At 41.0% G+C, this 17053-nt stretch overlaps 1 protein-coding gene across 4 annotated transcripts in view; it reads left to right on the forward strand.

Moving 5' to 3' along the window:
• The first annotated feature begins 6458 nt into the window (after positions 1–6458).
• The window catches only part of phactr2 (phosphatase and actin regulator 2), a 54655-nt gene continuing 44060 nt past the window's right edge, over positions 6459–17053 (forward strand). Inside the window, exon 1 of one of the 4 annotated variants that reach the window (XM_029685255.2) lies at positions 6459–6575. In XM_029685255.2, the coding sequence (XP_029541115.1) occupies positions 6563–6575 (13 nt within the window). In that variant the 5' untranslated portion in view covers positions 6459–6562. Of the gene's footprint in view, positions 6576–15481; positions 15758–17053 lie in introns of those variants that run through there. The other 3 variants (XM_029685254.2, XM_029685256.2, XM_029685257.2) reach the window with 3 other exon arrangements.

Here is a 17053-nt window from a genome sequence, read left to right on the forward strand (position 1 = left end):
TCACATACACATGTTTAGCAGATGTTAATGCGAGTGTAGCGAAATTGTTGTGCTTCTAGATTCAACAGTGCAGTAATATCTAACAAGTAATCTAACAATTCCACAACAACTACCTAGTACACACAAATCTAAAGGCATGGAATAAGAATATGTACATATAAATATATGGATGAGCGATGACCGAGTAGCATAGGCAAGATGCAATAGATGGTATAAGTTACAGTATATACATATGAGATGAGTAATGTAAGATATGTAAACATTATGAAAGTGGCATTATTTAAAGTGACTAGTTATCCATTTATTAAAGTGGCCATTGATTTGAGTCTGTATGTAGGCTGTCTGATGGCCTTGAGATAGAAGCTATTTTTCAGTCTCTCAGTCCCAGCTTTGATGCACCTGTACTGACCTCGCCTTCTGGATGGTAGCGGGGTGAACAGGCAGTAGCTTGGGTGGTTGTTGTCCGTGATGATCTTTTTGGCCTTCCTGTGATATTGGGTGCTGTAGGTGTCCTGGAGGGCAGGTTGTTTGACCCTGGTGATGCGTTGTGCAGACCACACCAACCTCTGGAGAGCCTTGTGGTTGAGGTAGATGCCTAATGGACAACTTTTATATTTATTGCTTTTAAATCTTTTAAATTCATTTTTATCTTATTAACACTTTGTTCTAGCTAGCTATTTGTGTAGGTAGCTATAAAGTAAACACAATGATAGCCCACCCATTTGGGAGCCAGGCGGACCCACTGAGGAGCCAGGCCCAGCCCATCATAAAGAGGTTTTCTCCACAAAAGCACTTTATTACAGACAGAAATACTCCTCAGCACCCAAAACCCCACCACCACCCCTCCCCCCCACCCCTACGTGGTCTGCGGTTGTGAGGCAGGACAGGACGTACCGCCAAATTCTCTAAAATGACGTTGGAGGCGGCTTGTGGTAGAGAAATTAACATTCAATTATCTGGACATTCCTGCAGTCAGCATGCCAATTGCATGCTCCCTCAAAACTTGAGTCATCTATGGCATTGTGTTGATTGACAAAACTGCACATTTTAGAGTGGCCTTTTATTTTCCCCAGCTCAAGGTGCACCTGTGTAATGATCATGCTGTTTAATCAGCTTCTTGATATGCCACACCTGTCAGGTGGATGGATTATGTTGACAAAGGACGAAATGCTCACTAACAGGGATGTAAAAAAAAATCTGCACAAAATTTGAGATAAATAACATTTGTATCCGTATGGAATATTTCTTTGATTTCAGCTCATGAAAAAAGTGACTAGCACTTTACATGTTGTGTTTATATTTTTGTTCAGTGTAGTTTTGCTTGCTGAAATTGAAGTAATTATTTATTTTAGTCAAATGAAAAAGATAGGGTTTAATGAACGACACTGAAATGGGTTACAAGGTTGTCGACTACACCTGTTGTTTACGAAGCATGTGACAAATACAATTTGATTTCATTTGAGATGGTTAGGGAAGACATACTTTGTGAGATATTCCATAACGTTCAGAAGAGCAGTATGAACACCATATCTGTTTTGTTTCTTGATTTAATAAACACAGGTGTGACAATGTTTATATGTTTCACAAGACCATTGACGTAGTCACAATGTTCTCACACAGTACGTGCGCACAATGTCAAGGCTTTGGCCAATATGGTAATATGATCTACATAATTTTGTTTGAAGTTATTTTTATCAACAGGAGAAGGCAATATCACCCCCAATAGCAACCCCTACAAAAATGTCCATTAATTATAATCCACATAATAATGAATATTTCCTGTTTCTGCAGGATTATTTCCCTGCTGTAGCAGACTGGCTAACATTTTGATCCTATACCTGTACTGTAGAGTAATGGCAGGAAATGCTGGATGTTTTCTGGGAGATATGGTAGTTTCTGAAAAAGCCACAAGAGGGGGAAAAGCTCCTTCTGTTTGAGTTCACTGCCTGTGTCTGTTGTATCTGAAATGTATCTCAAACAGTGGAGGCTACTGAGGGGAGGATGGCTCATAATAATAGCCAGAATGGAGTGAATGGAATGTTATCAAACACGTCATGTGTTTGAGACCATTCCATTCCAGCCATTACACGCCATTCCAGACATTATTATGAGTCGTCCTCCCCTTAGCAGCCTCCACTGATATCAAGCCAACATGTCGGCAGGCAGCCTAGCGGTTAAGAGCATTGGGCCAGTAACCGAAAGGTCACTGGTTAGAATTCCAGAGTTGACTAGGTGAAAAATCTGCTGATGTACCCTTGAGTAAGGCACTTAACCCTAATTGCTCATGTAAATCGCTCTGGATTAGAATGTCTGCTAAATGACAAAAATATATTTGCATAATTTTTTCAATAAGAATGATTCATCTAACACTGTTGTGGTCTTCTTATACACATAATAGTACAAGGCCACACATCACCACAATACATGTCTACTTGGAAATAATAGACTGTTCCTCCTTACACTAAATTAGTCATGTAATTAGTCATGTAATTACGCAGTCAGGAAGGCAGGCAGTGTAGCACGCTGTGCACATTGTGCCCTTTTTGTACAATACTCCCAAAATAGACATTTAGTTAAAATTTTACACCCCAAATGACTACGCATCAGACTTTCTGTGCCCTTTGCTACTGCCTATGTTTAACACAATACAGCTTTTTATATTGTGGTAGTACTTGTGTTTTCAACATATCTAGCATTGCATTCAATCATAGCTAGGTCATTAACAATGTACATTATGTCATGTAAAAGATGCTCAGACTACATTCTGTGAGAATTTGTACTGTAGCAGGCTCCTTGGTTTCTCAACAGGCCTAACTGGTGTGGTAATATAGTATCAATAAACATCAAAACATGCTATGTTTGTGTGTTAATTACTACATGGTTACAGCTGGATTAGTTAGGGGGAAATGATTTTCTAGGAAAGTAAAACCCTTTACTAGGACCTGTAGTAACTGCGGGTGGTGCTGGATTGAAACCGCAGAGTGGAGCAAGGGAAGTGAGCTCCTTTCTCTTAAAGCAATCAGTCCCTAACCTGCGATGACTTGGAAAGTGCCAGAAAGGAACTGAAAGTGAAAGAGGGTAATCTAAGCAGTTAGCAGTTAGAATTATAACATTATAAGCTCTATACAGTATCTCTATGCAGGCAGCTGTGTGGGTACACAGATGGCTGCCTCTAACTAAGATCATTTCAGAGTGATTCGGCTGATGTGCTCAATTAATTGTCTCTAGCTGACTGGGACTATTTCAACACAGCAGAACACCATCCCAAAGGTCTCCTCCCCTGAAATGATCTTCCCTCAGCTGTTGATCGTATCGCCTCATGGATTGGAGAACCTGGTTGATCCTGGTCTAATTTGAGAGCAGATATTTATGTCCGGATCAAGTTGTCCCACTACATTCCTGTTTTATTGTCATTGTTTTCAAGTCATATCCAAATCAAATCAAATCAAATCCTCATCTTGAGTTATGACCAACATAGAGTGAAGCTTCTGGGATAAAGTAGGACAAGTATTTATAGGACAAGTAGGACAAGTATTTTCACCCAACATTGAAGTTACAACTTCAATATCTCTTTGTGAAGTAGATTACAGTTGTGCCAGAGAGTCACTGTTAGACAACTTATCTGAGTTCAATCTGTTTTGAAGGGCCTGGCATTGTGAAGTGTTCAGTCTGCTGGCATAGCGTTACAGTAAATTAGTCTTCTTGAGCCTGTCCATCAGGCACCGACATGAACAGACATCTATTCCTGGCTTTACCCCCACTAACCTGCGGGGGAGGCAGGGAAAACGGCTCCAACATCTTCCTTGCTCAAGTTTCCAAGTGTTATGAGCTCTCTTGAATGCAAAATCGTGGCCCTGTGAGACGGCGATGCCATGTCACAGGGCCACAAAGTGCGTGTGGGTGTCATCATCAAACACACAAAGGGTAGATTTGTACGCTGGGTCTTATTAACATGACTCAGAATAAGACACAGATGCAGACACAGATGCAGACACAGGAGGCAGACAGTTCGAATCTCAGATGTTTATTACAAAACAGGGGGCAGGCAAATGGCAGGTCTAGGGCAGGCAGAGGTCGGTATTCCAAGACAGCGCCAATAAGGGATAGAACGGCAGGTAGACTCAGGGTCAGGGCAGGCAGAATGGTCAGAACCCGGAGGACTAGAAAACGGAAACTAGAGATGCTGCTGAAAATGGGAGAACGCTGGTAAGACTTGATAAGATAAGACGAACTAGCAGCAGATCAACAGAAAACGCAGATATAGTAAGTACACAGGGGAAAATGGGGGGAAATGGGAGACACCCGGTGGGGGGGTGGAGAAAGCCTTATGTTTTTTAATTGCTTATAAAAGGTTTATTTAGTTTTGCTGTCTTTACAGTTATAGTAATGACTTATCCTCATGGGTCAAGTTACAAAATAGTTCTGAATATCTGCATCTATGCTGCTGCCACATATCATACTTTGTTCCATGACCATGGTTTATAAGTCCCGACAGTAAAACTCAACCTTTAAAAGGTACAGTGTGACTTAAAGTTATACAACAACCTGACTGTGCCACGTCAGTGGCTCACTGTGTTTATCATTGCTTAAAGAGCCTCGAATACAAAGTTGTTTCCGCTGTCACTGTCAAAAATACGTACCTGCCTTACAATTTCCTCCCACATGAGCTGACCCAATTGTCAAACAGTAACTCAGCTCAGTTAATGTCATACTTTAGGTCATTTGTTTCTGGAAGACCAACAGGGCAAGGAGGATATTGTCACCATGTTGTAACTTGTAATAATGCTGTTCACACAATAATGATTAAATACAGTACATTCAATTACCTTTTGTTGAAACACTGGTGGAAATTTAACATGAACTTTGACATTGAGAATTGAGAAGACGCAGCTTTTTCAGTAATGCGGTTCAGTTGTAACACCATTAGGGATGGGAGTGTTGGGGTTTATTTTCAGTGTGTATAATTTACACAATGTCCTAAATTAGGCATCAAGTTGGTCAGGGGCAATAAAGGGCATCAAGCTGATCAGGGGCAATACAGGGCATCAAGCTGGTCAGGGGCAATAAAGGGCATTAAGCTGGTCAGGGGCAATAAAAGGCATCAAGCTGGTCAGGGGCAATAAAGGGCATCAAACTGGTCAGGGGCAATAAAGGGCATTAAGCTGGTCAGGGGCAATAAAGGGCATCAAGCTGGTCAGGGGCAATAAAGGGCATTAAGCTGGTCAGGGGCAATAAAAGGCATCAAGCTGGTCAGGGGCAATAAAGGGCCAAGGACTTGGAAACTCTTTGAAGCCTTTGAGGCCTCTTCTCATGTCAACCCTGGCTTTAATGTTTGGCTTTAATGAAGGTTGCAGAGCTCCCTGGTGCGTCAGGTAGCCTGGTGGTTAGAGCGTTAGACTTGTAACCGAAAGGTTGCAAAATCGAATCCCCGAGCTGACAAGGTAAAAATCTGTATTTGTACCCCTGAACAAGGCAGTTAACCCACTGTTCCTAGGCCCTCATTGAAAATAAGAATTTGTTCTTAACTGACTTGCCAAGTTAAATAAAGGTAAAATTAAAAATAAATTTTTAAAAAACATGGTTTTTCAGCTATTACATTACCAGGTGTTGGTTCCTGGGAGACAAGACAGGTTGTGAGTGGAATACATAAGTGGCAGTACTTGCAGTCGTTATCTTGTCAAGTATGACTCATTCCTTTTAGAACAATGTCCAATTTCAACACTGTGCTTAAAAAAAAAAGATTTTTCACACAGTGGAGATTGGATCCCTCAAACCCACTTGTTCAACGACTTCAACCATCAAGCATGCTCACATAACTTTCCCATTTTTTCTCTGATAATCATGATGGGTATTGACACATGGAGTCTGGGGTGCAGAGATCATCTAAAAATGTAGGTGAATAGCAGCAATGGAATTAGTCTGGCTTTAATGAAGGTTGCAGAGCTCCCTCCCACCCTCCCCCTTTCTCTCTCCTTCCCTCTATATTTCTCTCTTCCCGTGGCCTCAGGCTGCAGCTAAAAGCCCCAGTGGACAGGAAGGTTCCAGACTGGCTCAATCAGGCCCTACTAATGGAGGTAATGGTTGTTGTGTCATCCCTCTGTGCTCCCTGGGCTGCTTCATGGTCAGGTCCACTGCAGAGAGGCAGGCAGCGAGGAACACTGATGAATGTCAGAGAGCTAGAGAGAGAGAGAGAGAGCCATCTCCCTGCACGAGAAAGAGAGAGAGAGAGAGACATCTCCCTGCACGAGAAAGAGAGAGAGAGAGAGAGAGAGACATCTCCCTGCACGAGAGAGAGAGAGAGAGAGCCATCTCCCTGCACGAGAAAGAGAGAGAGAGAGAGAGAGAGAGAGAGAGAGCGAGAGAGAGAGACATCTGGTCAGAGACATCTCCCTGCATGAGAAAGAGAGAGAGAGAGAGAGAGAGAGAGAGAGAGAGAGAGAGAGATCTCCCTGCATGAGAAAGAGAGAGAGAGAGAGACATCTCCCTGCACGAGAGAGAGAGAGAGAGACGAGGAAAAGAAAGGATCTGCTTACAAGGGTGATCGCTTTCTCCTCTTCCAGTCATGGAACATGCTCGTGAGTGCCCTTTACTCTGTCTCTGCGTGTGTGTTTATGTTATTGTGTCTATTTGAGTGTGTCTGTGGGTGTGAGAGAGTTTCTTGTCTTTGTGCTTGTTGTCAAAGTTACTGTGTGTGTGTACTGTACAGTAGTTGATAGTAGGAGCTCTCTAATGTTCTCTGTTGGCAAAATTGCCCCTGGACTGTGCATGAAGAGGGTCACCTAGAGCCAGCTGTGATTGCTAAGTACCCTACTTTGCAAGCCTATTGAAAAGGACCTTTATGAGTTTCCCTCTGTGTATTCAGATCAGCTGTTCAGGGAACACCGCCAGGCAAATAGACCCTTGCCTGTAATGTGATGGTTGTTGGTGTACAGTTGTTTAAATTACTTTGTTTTTGCCTAAATTGTTTCAAAACCTGGTTTGTGTTGTAGTTATTTGATTAAATAACGACAAAACACATAGCCTTATCACTTTGAGACATTACATGTAATAATATTACATGCATCATCATCACATAACTTATCGTATAGTCATATCTAGTGACAGGGTATGATGACTTCTTCTTTAGGAGTGCATTACGGTCAGTCTATATTTAGTTGATGTCATTTTATATGTTTAATTACGTTTGCCACACTGTGAATGTCATAACATTTAGCCGAGTCTATTAACTCATGCCATAACTCCTGTTCAAATGCAACTTGTATTGGAGAAAGTGGACTGACAAGGAGAACTAAGTACATAGATTGCCCACACAGAAATATATCAACTGCCACTATGATAATACTACAGTAGTAACAAACAATGATGTAATGTATACAAAGATGCGATACAAAGCCATTCTGCATGACTTTGTGTGTGTCTGTTATAGCTTTGTATATTTCTTTACCCATTATTTCACATGGTCCAGGTTGTGCTCTTCAATATTTGTTTTACAATGCAAAACATAATTTGTATTCTGTATCATACGAGGCAGGTTGTCCACATTTGCATCGCCTCAGACCACAGTGAATTAGCAGTGTCATATTGATGTAGAAAACCCCAATGCTTGACAAGGCTAAAGTCATTTAAAGTGATTGATAGGATCTGCTTACTCCTTTGTTTATTTCACAAAACTCAACAAAGAGTGAAAACTAACTTCTCAACTTCCCTGTGGCATTACTAATGCTGAAAGTTGGTTTATTCTGTTTATTCAACCATACCCCAAAATAGATGTACTCCATGGTGGGAAATGTTGTACTATTCCCATTGGTTAATGATTGAATGCATTCTGACAAATGTTTGATTATTTTGTCTAGTTTTATGTTGTACTTTCAATCAAACTTTTAATTGAAAGAACTTTAGTACAGTACGACAGCGTATACCCTTGAAGCAGCAGACCAGTCTTGGTACAAACAACAGGACTCATTGTGGCAGTGTAATGGTTCAGTCTTGGAAAGGGACCAAAGTAGCTGTAATAATGGTAAAAATCAATGACACTAAGCATCAATAACCTTAGCAGCATGAAACGTCTGAACAAAGACAATTGGATTCTAATTGAGGAAGATCAGATTTCTCATTTATTGCAGGTAGTGGTGGTGATTTTTCAAGAAACAAACAGTCCTACATTGTTTATTTTTTTGTGAATGAGCAATGGGTGTGTAGACCTGTCTGGCTGAGTCTGTTGTTGTCTCCTCTCTCTCATAGTGAACCTGTACTTGATCATTAAAGCCCCAATTTCTCTGCACTGTGAAATATAATGCTCTCAATTCTCTCTGCAATGGGCTATTATTAAGCAGCCTAGATTTCAAAATAAGAGCCATCCAGACCAGGGAAAATAATCTACTTACTGACAGGATGCCATGTATTGATTTGTATATCTACAACATTTAGGTGTAGGAAGTGAAGTGGTCCCGTAATGATAGATTCACGCCATCCAAACAAAGTAACAAAGTAACTGGTATCAGTTTCAATAATAGTTTGCTTGTGGAGAAGATCAAATCTAATCATGCTGTGTATAAAGTAGATCATTCTGATATGTCAATGTTGTTTTTTTTCTTAATCTACCATACAGGTATATATAGTATTTGTATGTAATCACTAATGATTTGTGCATGTGATGAAAGGTTGAGGTTGCAGCATACAGAATCAAACTGTGGTGCAAATTGCACATGCAAAACATAGTTACCATCCCGTCTCTACCATTGGAAGTATGAGTACGTGCTTGCACCTCTCTAGCTCACATTATGCCATTTTCATTTTTGTCTTTTAACTGTTGCTAGCTATGGAATGGAATGCCGAAATGGTATAACTTAATTCCTTTCTTAAAAACCTCTATAACAGCCAATATTAGCTGGGTCCATCACATAAGTTCACTTCAATGTGTACTGTACTGCCGCCTGTAATCTGAATGCACTCACTGACACTTAGCTCTGTGTGATTAGACTATAAGCAACTTGACAAACTCAACGACCATCCAATTATTTCCCAGTGCTTGATAGCGAAACTAGGCCTTTGCTTTTTGGATCTAATAGCAATTACCTGTATGGGCAAACGGTCCTGTCTGCTCCACTCAATCCTTCATGCAAAACAGGTCATATAATATGGGGGACATAAGTCGATTCAGAGCACTGAATGTATCAAATTTGTTATGACACAGTTAGAAATGTTCACCATGGTTTTGCTGTCATTTTAGACAGATAGAAACTAGGTTATATAAAAGATTGTTTACCAACACTTTGGAACACATTCCCTTTGGTTCCACATTTTAGGTTAATAAATAAATAATCTAAAGGAGGAAGAACTAAAAAGCACCACTTAAACAATAATTACCGTGTATTTTTTTCTGAAATGGCTGCTTAATAATGTATGACTCTTTCTCTTTTTCCTCCACATGTCGATGAGCTGTGTGCTTTTTTCCTCCACATGTCGATGAGCTGTGTGCCCATCGAGCTATTTTCTCAGACATCCTGTTACAGTGCAGTTCCTTTTTCATCCTTGGCCATTAGTCAATGAGTGAGGTATACTGTAACAATACAAAGACATACAGTCAGTATCCATTACGCTATTTCACTTCCTACTACTGGGCCTTCTTCATAATTAATAATTAGGATAATGCTGAGCGGAAATTGTACTAGAATAGCAAAATAATTAGGCCATACATAATTACTTGTCAAGTATTGAAACAATATAAATGTTGTACTATTTTTAACTTAGTATTTACCCAGTGATTTGTAAAAGTAGGCTGTCCCAACATACCTATCAATACATTCAGGAACTGAATAAGTTGTAGGGCTAGCTAAGTGTATTAGCACTGATAGATTCATGGGGCTGTATTTGGGTTCTTGTGGAGAGGTTGATAAGTAAAGAATATACTCTTGGCCAATCAAAAATCAATTCCCTTCCATATCCACTTAGACTGCACATTGGTTATAGTCCTCAGGGATTTCCTTCCTATGCCACTGCAGGCTTTTATCTCTAGAGCAATGTTTGGTAACACTTTACTTAAAGCTGACTAGTAATGCTTTAGTACGAATGTTGGATCTTAATTTGACCAGTATTGTAACAGCAAAATAATTCTGCAGCAACAGGATTTGAACGTTTAGTCCATAATGTTACTTGATCGGTGGTTTGGCTATTAGCTGGACAAAATTAGGCTACATGAAAAGTGCAATACTGTTAATATAACCGGGTGTTAGTATTTGTGCGAGTTTTCAGAGAATGTATGTAAATCACAAAGCTCATCTGAATTTCCTGCGGTGTAGAAATATTCTCAGCAACAAGAGTGATCAAATGAAGATCCTACACCTGTAATTATTATAAGCATATATATATTTATTTTATTTATTTAACCTTTATTTAACTAGGCAAGCCAGTTAAGAACAAATTCTTATTTTTCAATGACTGCCAAACCCTCCCCTAACCCAGACGACGCTGGGCCAATTGAGCAGTAAATTGTCTTCATTCTGTGTTTTACAATGCAAAACATAATTTGTATGCTGTATCATCCGAGGCAGGTTGTCCACATTTGCATAGTGTCAGACCACAGTGAATCAGCAGTGTTATAGTGATGTAGAAATATATGAGCCCCTGATTGTGTTCAATATTATAAGGCTAATGTTATGTTTCTCCATGTACTGTGGAACATTTTGGTAACACTTTTCTTAGGTCTGATTTAGATTTATGGTATAGTTTCAATAAATCCTTGTATACAGAACATTGTTTATTAAACAGTAGATGGCAGCCCTGCACCTAAACCAAACAGTCTCTGCAAAGGCCAATTAATTTCTACAGCCTCTTTTCATTAGTCTACTCTGTATATCTACTCACCATAGACCCTATTATGTACATACATTCTGGCCATTAATCATGATTCAAATTTTCCTACATGTCAACACTACCTGGTCCTTTAATTGAGCTTCTATATATAGTAGTTTGCACATTTCACTTTATCTACACTCACAGTTTCCCTATTTGTACAATGCCAATGCTCTTAAGGTATAAGTTGTAGTCAGTGTGTGTGTCAGTGCTGGACTGTTTAGTATACCCATGTTTTGGTATGTGAAGGTATTTTATCTCCTGCTAACACACGTCATGCAGCCAAGGTGTCAGCTGAGCCCCCGCAGAGCACTCTATGACATAAGAATCGCATTGCCCACGGGCTGTCGAAAGCTGGAGTTCACTCCAACACACGGGTTGAGCCTCTTGCCTCGAAAAGAAAGAGAGTCAGCCATCTTTGGTGTATTTTTAAATGGTGTGAGTGTGCTCAGGGCTGGTGATCTCATAGCATTTAGGGCCAAAGTAACAGCATATGCTTATTGTACAGCGCTGGCTTTGCCAATTCCAAATGATCGTGCTGTAACATTAGGAGATACACTATGGAATAGGAGGGAGGTGGGAGAATGTGGAGATAGATTATGGTGATATGTTCACCATGTAGCTGCCTATGAGCCAATGCTCAGAGAAGGTCTGGAGGCAGGAGAGGGCTGGTTTCCGTCAGCTCTTGGCAGGAATTGGAGAGCCTTCCTGAGTGGTCCCCACCCACTGGCAATACAGCTCACTCAGGGCTTTTTTCTCCTTCTCAGCAAACCATAGTCTACAGCTAAAGAGGAACTGTTTGGATGGCTGTTACACTCTAAGAAAGTTGTGGGAAAAAAGAAAAGACAAAATAATATATATAATAAAGTTGTGCAGGTAGTAGCATAGGCAGCCGACAGTGGCCGCTAGATCTCTAAGATTGATGTTCATTCAAGTCAAATCAAATTTATTTATATAGCCCTTCGTACATCAGCTGATATCTCAAAGTGCTGTACAGAAACCCAGCCTAAAACCCCAAACAGCAAGCAATGCAGGTTTAGAAGCACGGTGGCTAGGAAAAACTCCCTAGAAAGGCCAAAACCTAGGAAGAAACCTAGAGAGGAACCAGGCTATGTGGGGTGGCCAGTCCTCTTCTGGCTGTGCCGGGTGGAGATTATAACAGAACATGGCCAAGATGTTCAAATGTTCATAAATGACCAGCATGGTCGAATAATAATAAGGCAGAACAGTTGAAACTGGAGCAGCAGCACAGTCAGGTGGACTGGGGACAGCAAGGAGTCATCATGTCAGGTAGTCCTGGGGCACGGTCCTAGGGCTCAGGTCCTCCGAGAGAGAGAAAGAAAGAGAGAATTAGAGAGAGCATATGTGGGGTGGCCAGTCCTCTTCTGGCTGTGCCGGGTGGAGATTATAACAGAACATGGCCAAGATGTTCAAATGTTCATAAATGACCAGCATGGTCGAATAATAGTAAGGCAGAACAGTTGAAACTGGAGCAGCAGCATGGCCAGGTGGACTGGGGACAGCAAGGAGTCATCATGTCAGGTAGTCCTGGGGCATGGTCCTAGGGCTCAGGTCAGTTGAAACTAGAGCAGCAGCATGGCCAGGTGGACTGGGGACAGCAAGGAGTCATCATGTCAGGTAGTCCTGGGGCATGGTCCTAGGGCTCAGGTCCTCCGAGAGAGAGAAAGAAAGAGAGAAGGAGAGAATTAGAGAACGCACACTTAGATTCACACAGGACACCGAATAGGACAGGAGAAGTACTCCAGATATAACAAACTGACCCTAGCCTCCCGACAAATAAACTACTGCAGCATAAATACTGGAGGCTGAGACAGGAGGGGTCAGGAGACACTGTGGCCCCATCCGAGGACACCCCCGGACAGGGCCAAACAGGAAGGATATAACCCCACCCACTTTGCCAAAGCACAGCCCCCACACCACTAGAGGGATATCTTCAACCACCAACTTACCATCCTGAGACAAGGCTGAGTATAGCCCACAAAGATCTCCGCCACGGCACAACCCAAGGGGGGCGCCAACCCAGACAGGATGACCACAACAGTGAATCAACCCACTCAGGTGACGCACCCCTTCCAGGGACGGCATGAGAGAGCCCCAGTAAGCCAGTGACTCAGCCCCTGTAATAGGGTTAGAGGCAGAGAATCCCAGTGGAAAGAGGGGAACCGGCCAGGCAGAGACAGCATTCCCGGTAATACACTCTTGTCCCCTGTGGACCGGCTAGTACATAAAGCATCCTCCATTCAGGCTGGAAAGGCATCATTTTCCTCCTCAACTAGCTTTAATGGTGGACCGTCTGAAAAAAAACTGGGAAAATATGTGTACTGTCTTAATAAAACATAATTTTCCACCACAATTTTCAGATTTTCCGACAATTTAAGATGATTTATGTAGATTTAAGCTTTCCATTGGCCAAATATATTATTAAACAAACTTTCTATTCTGTTTTCAAAGACCTATTTTAAAATTTGTGCTGAGTTCATATTTATTTTAAACTAGCTAACTAAAAAAAACACTAAAAAACAATAACATGATTATAGTGATTTGAAAGATTTAAAAAAATAAAAGTTATATTGTCACATACGACAAATACAACAGGTGTAGACTTTACTGAGGAATGCTTACTTACCTAAGAAAAGATTAGCATAAAAAGGAAATCTTAACACAATAAAATAACAATAACGAGGCTACAGTATATACAAGGAGTAATGGTACTGAGTCAATGTGCAGGGGTACGAGGTAGTTGAGGTAATTGATGTAATGTGTACATGTAGGTAGGGGTAAAAGTCACTAGGCAATGAGGATAGGTAATAAACAGAGTAGCAGTGTATCTGAAGAGTGTGAAAGTGTGTGAATTGCGTCGATATGCATGCGTATGTGTGTGTATTTTGTGTGTGAGTGTATGTAGTTTGTGAGTGTGTGTGTGTGTGTGTGTGTGTGTGTGTGTGTGTGTGTGTGTGTGTGTGTGTGTGTGTGTGTGTGTGTGTGTGTTGAAGTGTCAGTGTAGTATATGTGAGTGTGCATAGAGCCAGTGCAAGAATATCAGTGCAAAACAAATCAAATATGAAAGGGGGTCAATGCAAATAGTCCGGGTAGCCATTTGATTAACTGTTCAGCAGTCTTATGGCTTGGTGGTAGAAGCTGTTTAGGAGTCTTTTGGTCCCAGATGTGGTGCTCCGTTACCGCTTGCCGTCTGGTAGCAGAGAGAACAGTCTATGACGGGTGGCTGGAGTCATTGAAATTATTTTTAGGGCATTCCTCTGACACCGCCTGGTATAGAGGTCCTGGATGGCATGGAGTTCAGCCCCAGTGATGTACTTGGCCATATGCATTAACCTCTGTAGCGTCTTGCGGTCGGATGCCAAGCAGTTGCCATACCAAGCGATGATGTAGCCAGTCAAGATGCTCTCAATGTTGCAGCTGTATAACTTTTTGAGGATCTGATGGCCCATACCAAACCTTTTCAGCCTCCAGGGAGGGAAGAGGAATTGTCGTCCTCTCTTCCCGACTGTATTGGTGTGTTTGGAACATGATAGGTCTGTAGTAATGTGGACACTGAGGAACTTGACCCGCTCTCGACCCGCTCTACTACAGCGCTCCACTACAGCCCTGTCGATGTGAATGGGGGTGTGCTCGGCCCTCTGTTCCCTGTAGTCCACGTTCAGATCCATTGTCTTTCTGACGTTGAAGGAGAGGCTGTTGTCCTGGCACCACACTGCCAGGTCTCTGACCTCCCTGTACAGTCCAGTGTAGACTGTCTCATCGTCGTCAGTATTTTTGGTTGAAGTTGAATTGAACAGTATAAAACAATCAGAATGGAGAAAGACCCATTGAAATCACTTAGAATGCATGTGTGTTGCCACCCTAGGGTCACACACTACCCAAAGAAAATGTAGAACGTGTATTATTCAAAAACATCAAATAACATCAAATACCACCATACCTTAAAAAGAAAATGTAATACTGTGATTTTATATTTTGGCCATATCTCCAGTCTGTGCTAGCTAAACAGTCCTGTATCTTAGATTGTTTGCTTGTTATGCAATCCTCAAACTGCCATCAGTTTGAAGATCTGAACACTGGAATTATATTATGGTGTCACTGTGTGGTTGAAAAATATCTATACTGTGTTGATTAAATGACAACCAACTATTTACATCTGTTATAGGCACCGAGGTGGTTGTAGGCTATTGGGGCGGTATACCAGAGATTGTGGCTATAATGACGAGATGCTCGTGTCTCCACCCTAACAACGGGAGTCGTTGTTCACAAATGCGGAAGACAGGCAGGAGGACGCCAGATCAGGTGGGAACATTATAGCCAATGAAAGGACAGACACAACTCTGATATCAAATATGTGTTCAAAGTTGCTGGAATGACACGTGCGTCCACTTATATCAGTACACTTGTAACAACCTAAGCATTACGAAAGTTATATTCGATCAAATAAATCTCACGTAGCAAATTTGCAATATATATATTTTTTAACCAAATTCGACACTCTCATTGGCCTCCATACACAAATTCCTCACTTCGTGGACAGATTTTGGACGGAGTAAATCCTCTCGCTTCGCCTCTTCCTCTCTGGTGGTAGTAGAGAATTCCTCCCCTCGACCTCTGACGGGTAGGATCCTAATCTGCATAAAGAAATGACAGGCATTCTTGAGCTGAATCGGAGGGAGGTTAAACAGAGGTTCTCAGACAAAGCGAAGTTTTTTTCAATAGTTTTAACCCAACAATTGGCCTGAAGTAGGTCAAATTAACTTTAGGATTTGGCGATGACTTTATTGTGAAAGTTCATCGGGGACCGCGTGATTGTTGGTTTGGCGGTCCATTGAAGACAGAATGGGCCAGACTTCTGTCTCCTCCTTGTCTCAAAATGCGAGTGGTGAGTCTGCTTTCCTCATTCACGCGCATACAGATATATCTTATTGTTCAGGAAGTCGATAATGTCTGACAATTTTAACTCGTCTTACTTTTCTAACTTTACTCTTTTGAAATGCACATATTCAACAAGTTTGAGTTGGTTTGCTTGAAAATATCGGTCTTATTTTCCTTTTACTCCAATGTGATCGTACATATGCATCTACATCATCGCAACTGATTTTGAATGCATAAAGAAAGCTTTTAGAATAATTGTCTTGCATTAGGAGATGGTAACATTCACTTTGACAAGAATCGGATACTTTGTACCACTAACGGTTACGTTATGCTCATCAGTCATGGAACTAATGAGTCAACAATGACTCATCTTCGAAACCAGTTTTCAATACCCAAACTAAATCGCAATGCAAACTGGAAGACATGCAAAACAGATCATTTGTGCAATAGTGAACGGTTATTCCATAATAAAGAATCCAGTACCAAACTGCTCTGACTCTCCTTTTGACCGGGTTGAGTACTATGAGCTACATACTCAATGGGAGAGAGATACTGATCAGCACATCTGTTGTCTTTTCAAAAGAGAGCAGGGGCATGTAGGTTTGGTGAATTATCATACACACAATGAGTAACGAAACCTCGACAATGACCAGTGGTGTAAAGTACTTAAGTAAAAATACTTTAAAGTAAGTTGTTTTCTGTACTTTACTATTTCTTTGCCTGCTTTTACTTCACTACATTCCTAAGGAAAATAATGTACTTTTTTAGTCCATACATGTTCCCTGACACCCTAAAGTACTTGTTACATTTTGACCAAAAAATGGTCAAATAAACAAAAAGTCATCCCTACTGCCTCTGATCTGGCAGACTCACTAAACGCAAATGCTTCGTTTGTAAATTATGTCTGAGTGTTGTGACCCTGGCTATCCATCAATAAAAGAATAACAACATATTGTGCCATCTGGTTTGCTTAATATAAGGAATTTGAAATGGTTTATACTTTTACTTTTGATACTTAAATACATTTTAGCAATTCTATTTACTTTTGATACTTAAGTATATTAAAAAATATATATACTTTTACTCAAGTAGTATTTTACTGGGTGACTTTCACTTGTATTTGAGTCATTTTCTATTAAGGTATCTTTACTTTTAATCAAGAATGACATTTTAGTACTTTTTCCACAACTGACTGAGACCAGTGGGATAACACAGTAGTCTTGCAGAAGACATGTATGTGTTCAATACCCGGTTTGTCACACATGCTCGAGCAAATTGACATTACGGTATTGATGTCAAAGTT

Source organism: Oncorhynchus nerka, linkage group LG16 (assembly GCF_034236695.1).
Source record: "Oncorhynchus nerka isolate Pitt River linkage group LG16, Oner_Uvic_2.0, whole genome shotgun sequence".
In the NCBI taxonomy this organism is placed as follows: Eukaryota; Metazoa; Chordata; class Actinopteri; order Salmoniformes; family Salmonidae; genus Oncorhynchus; species Oncorhynchus nerka.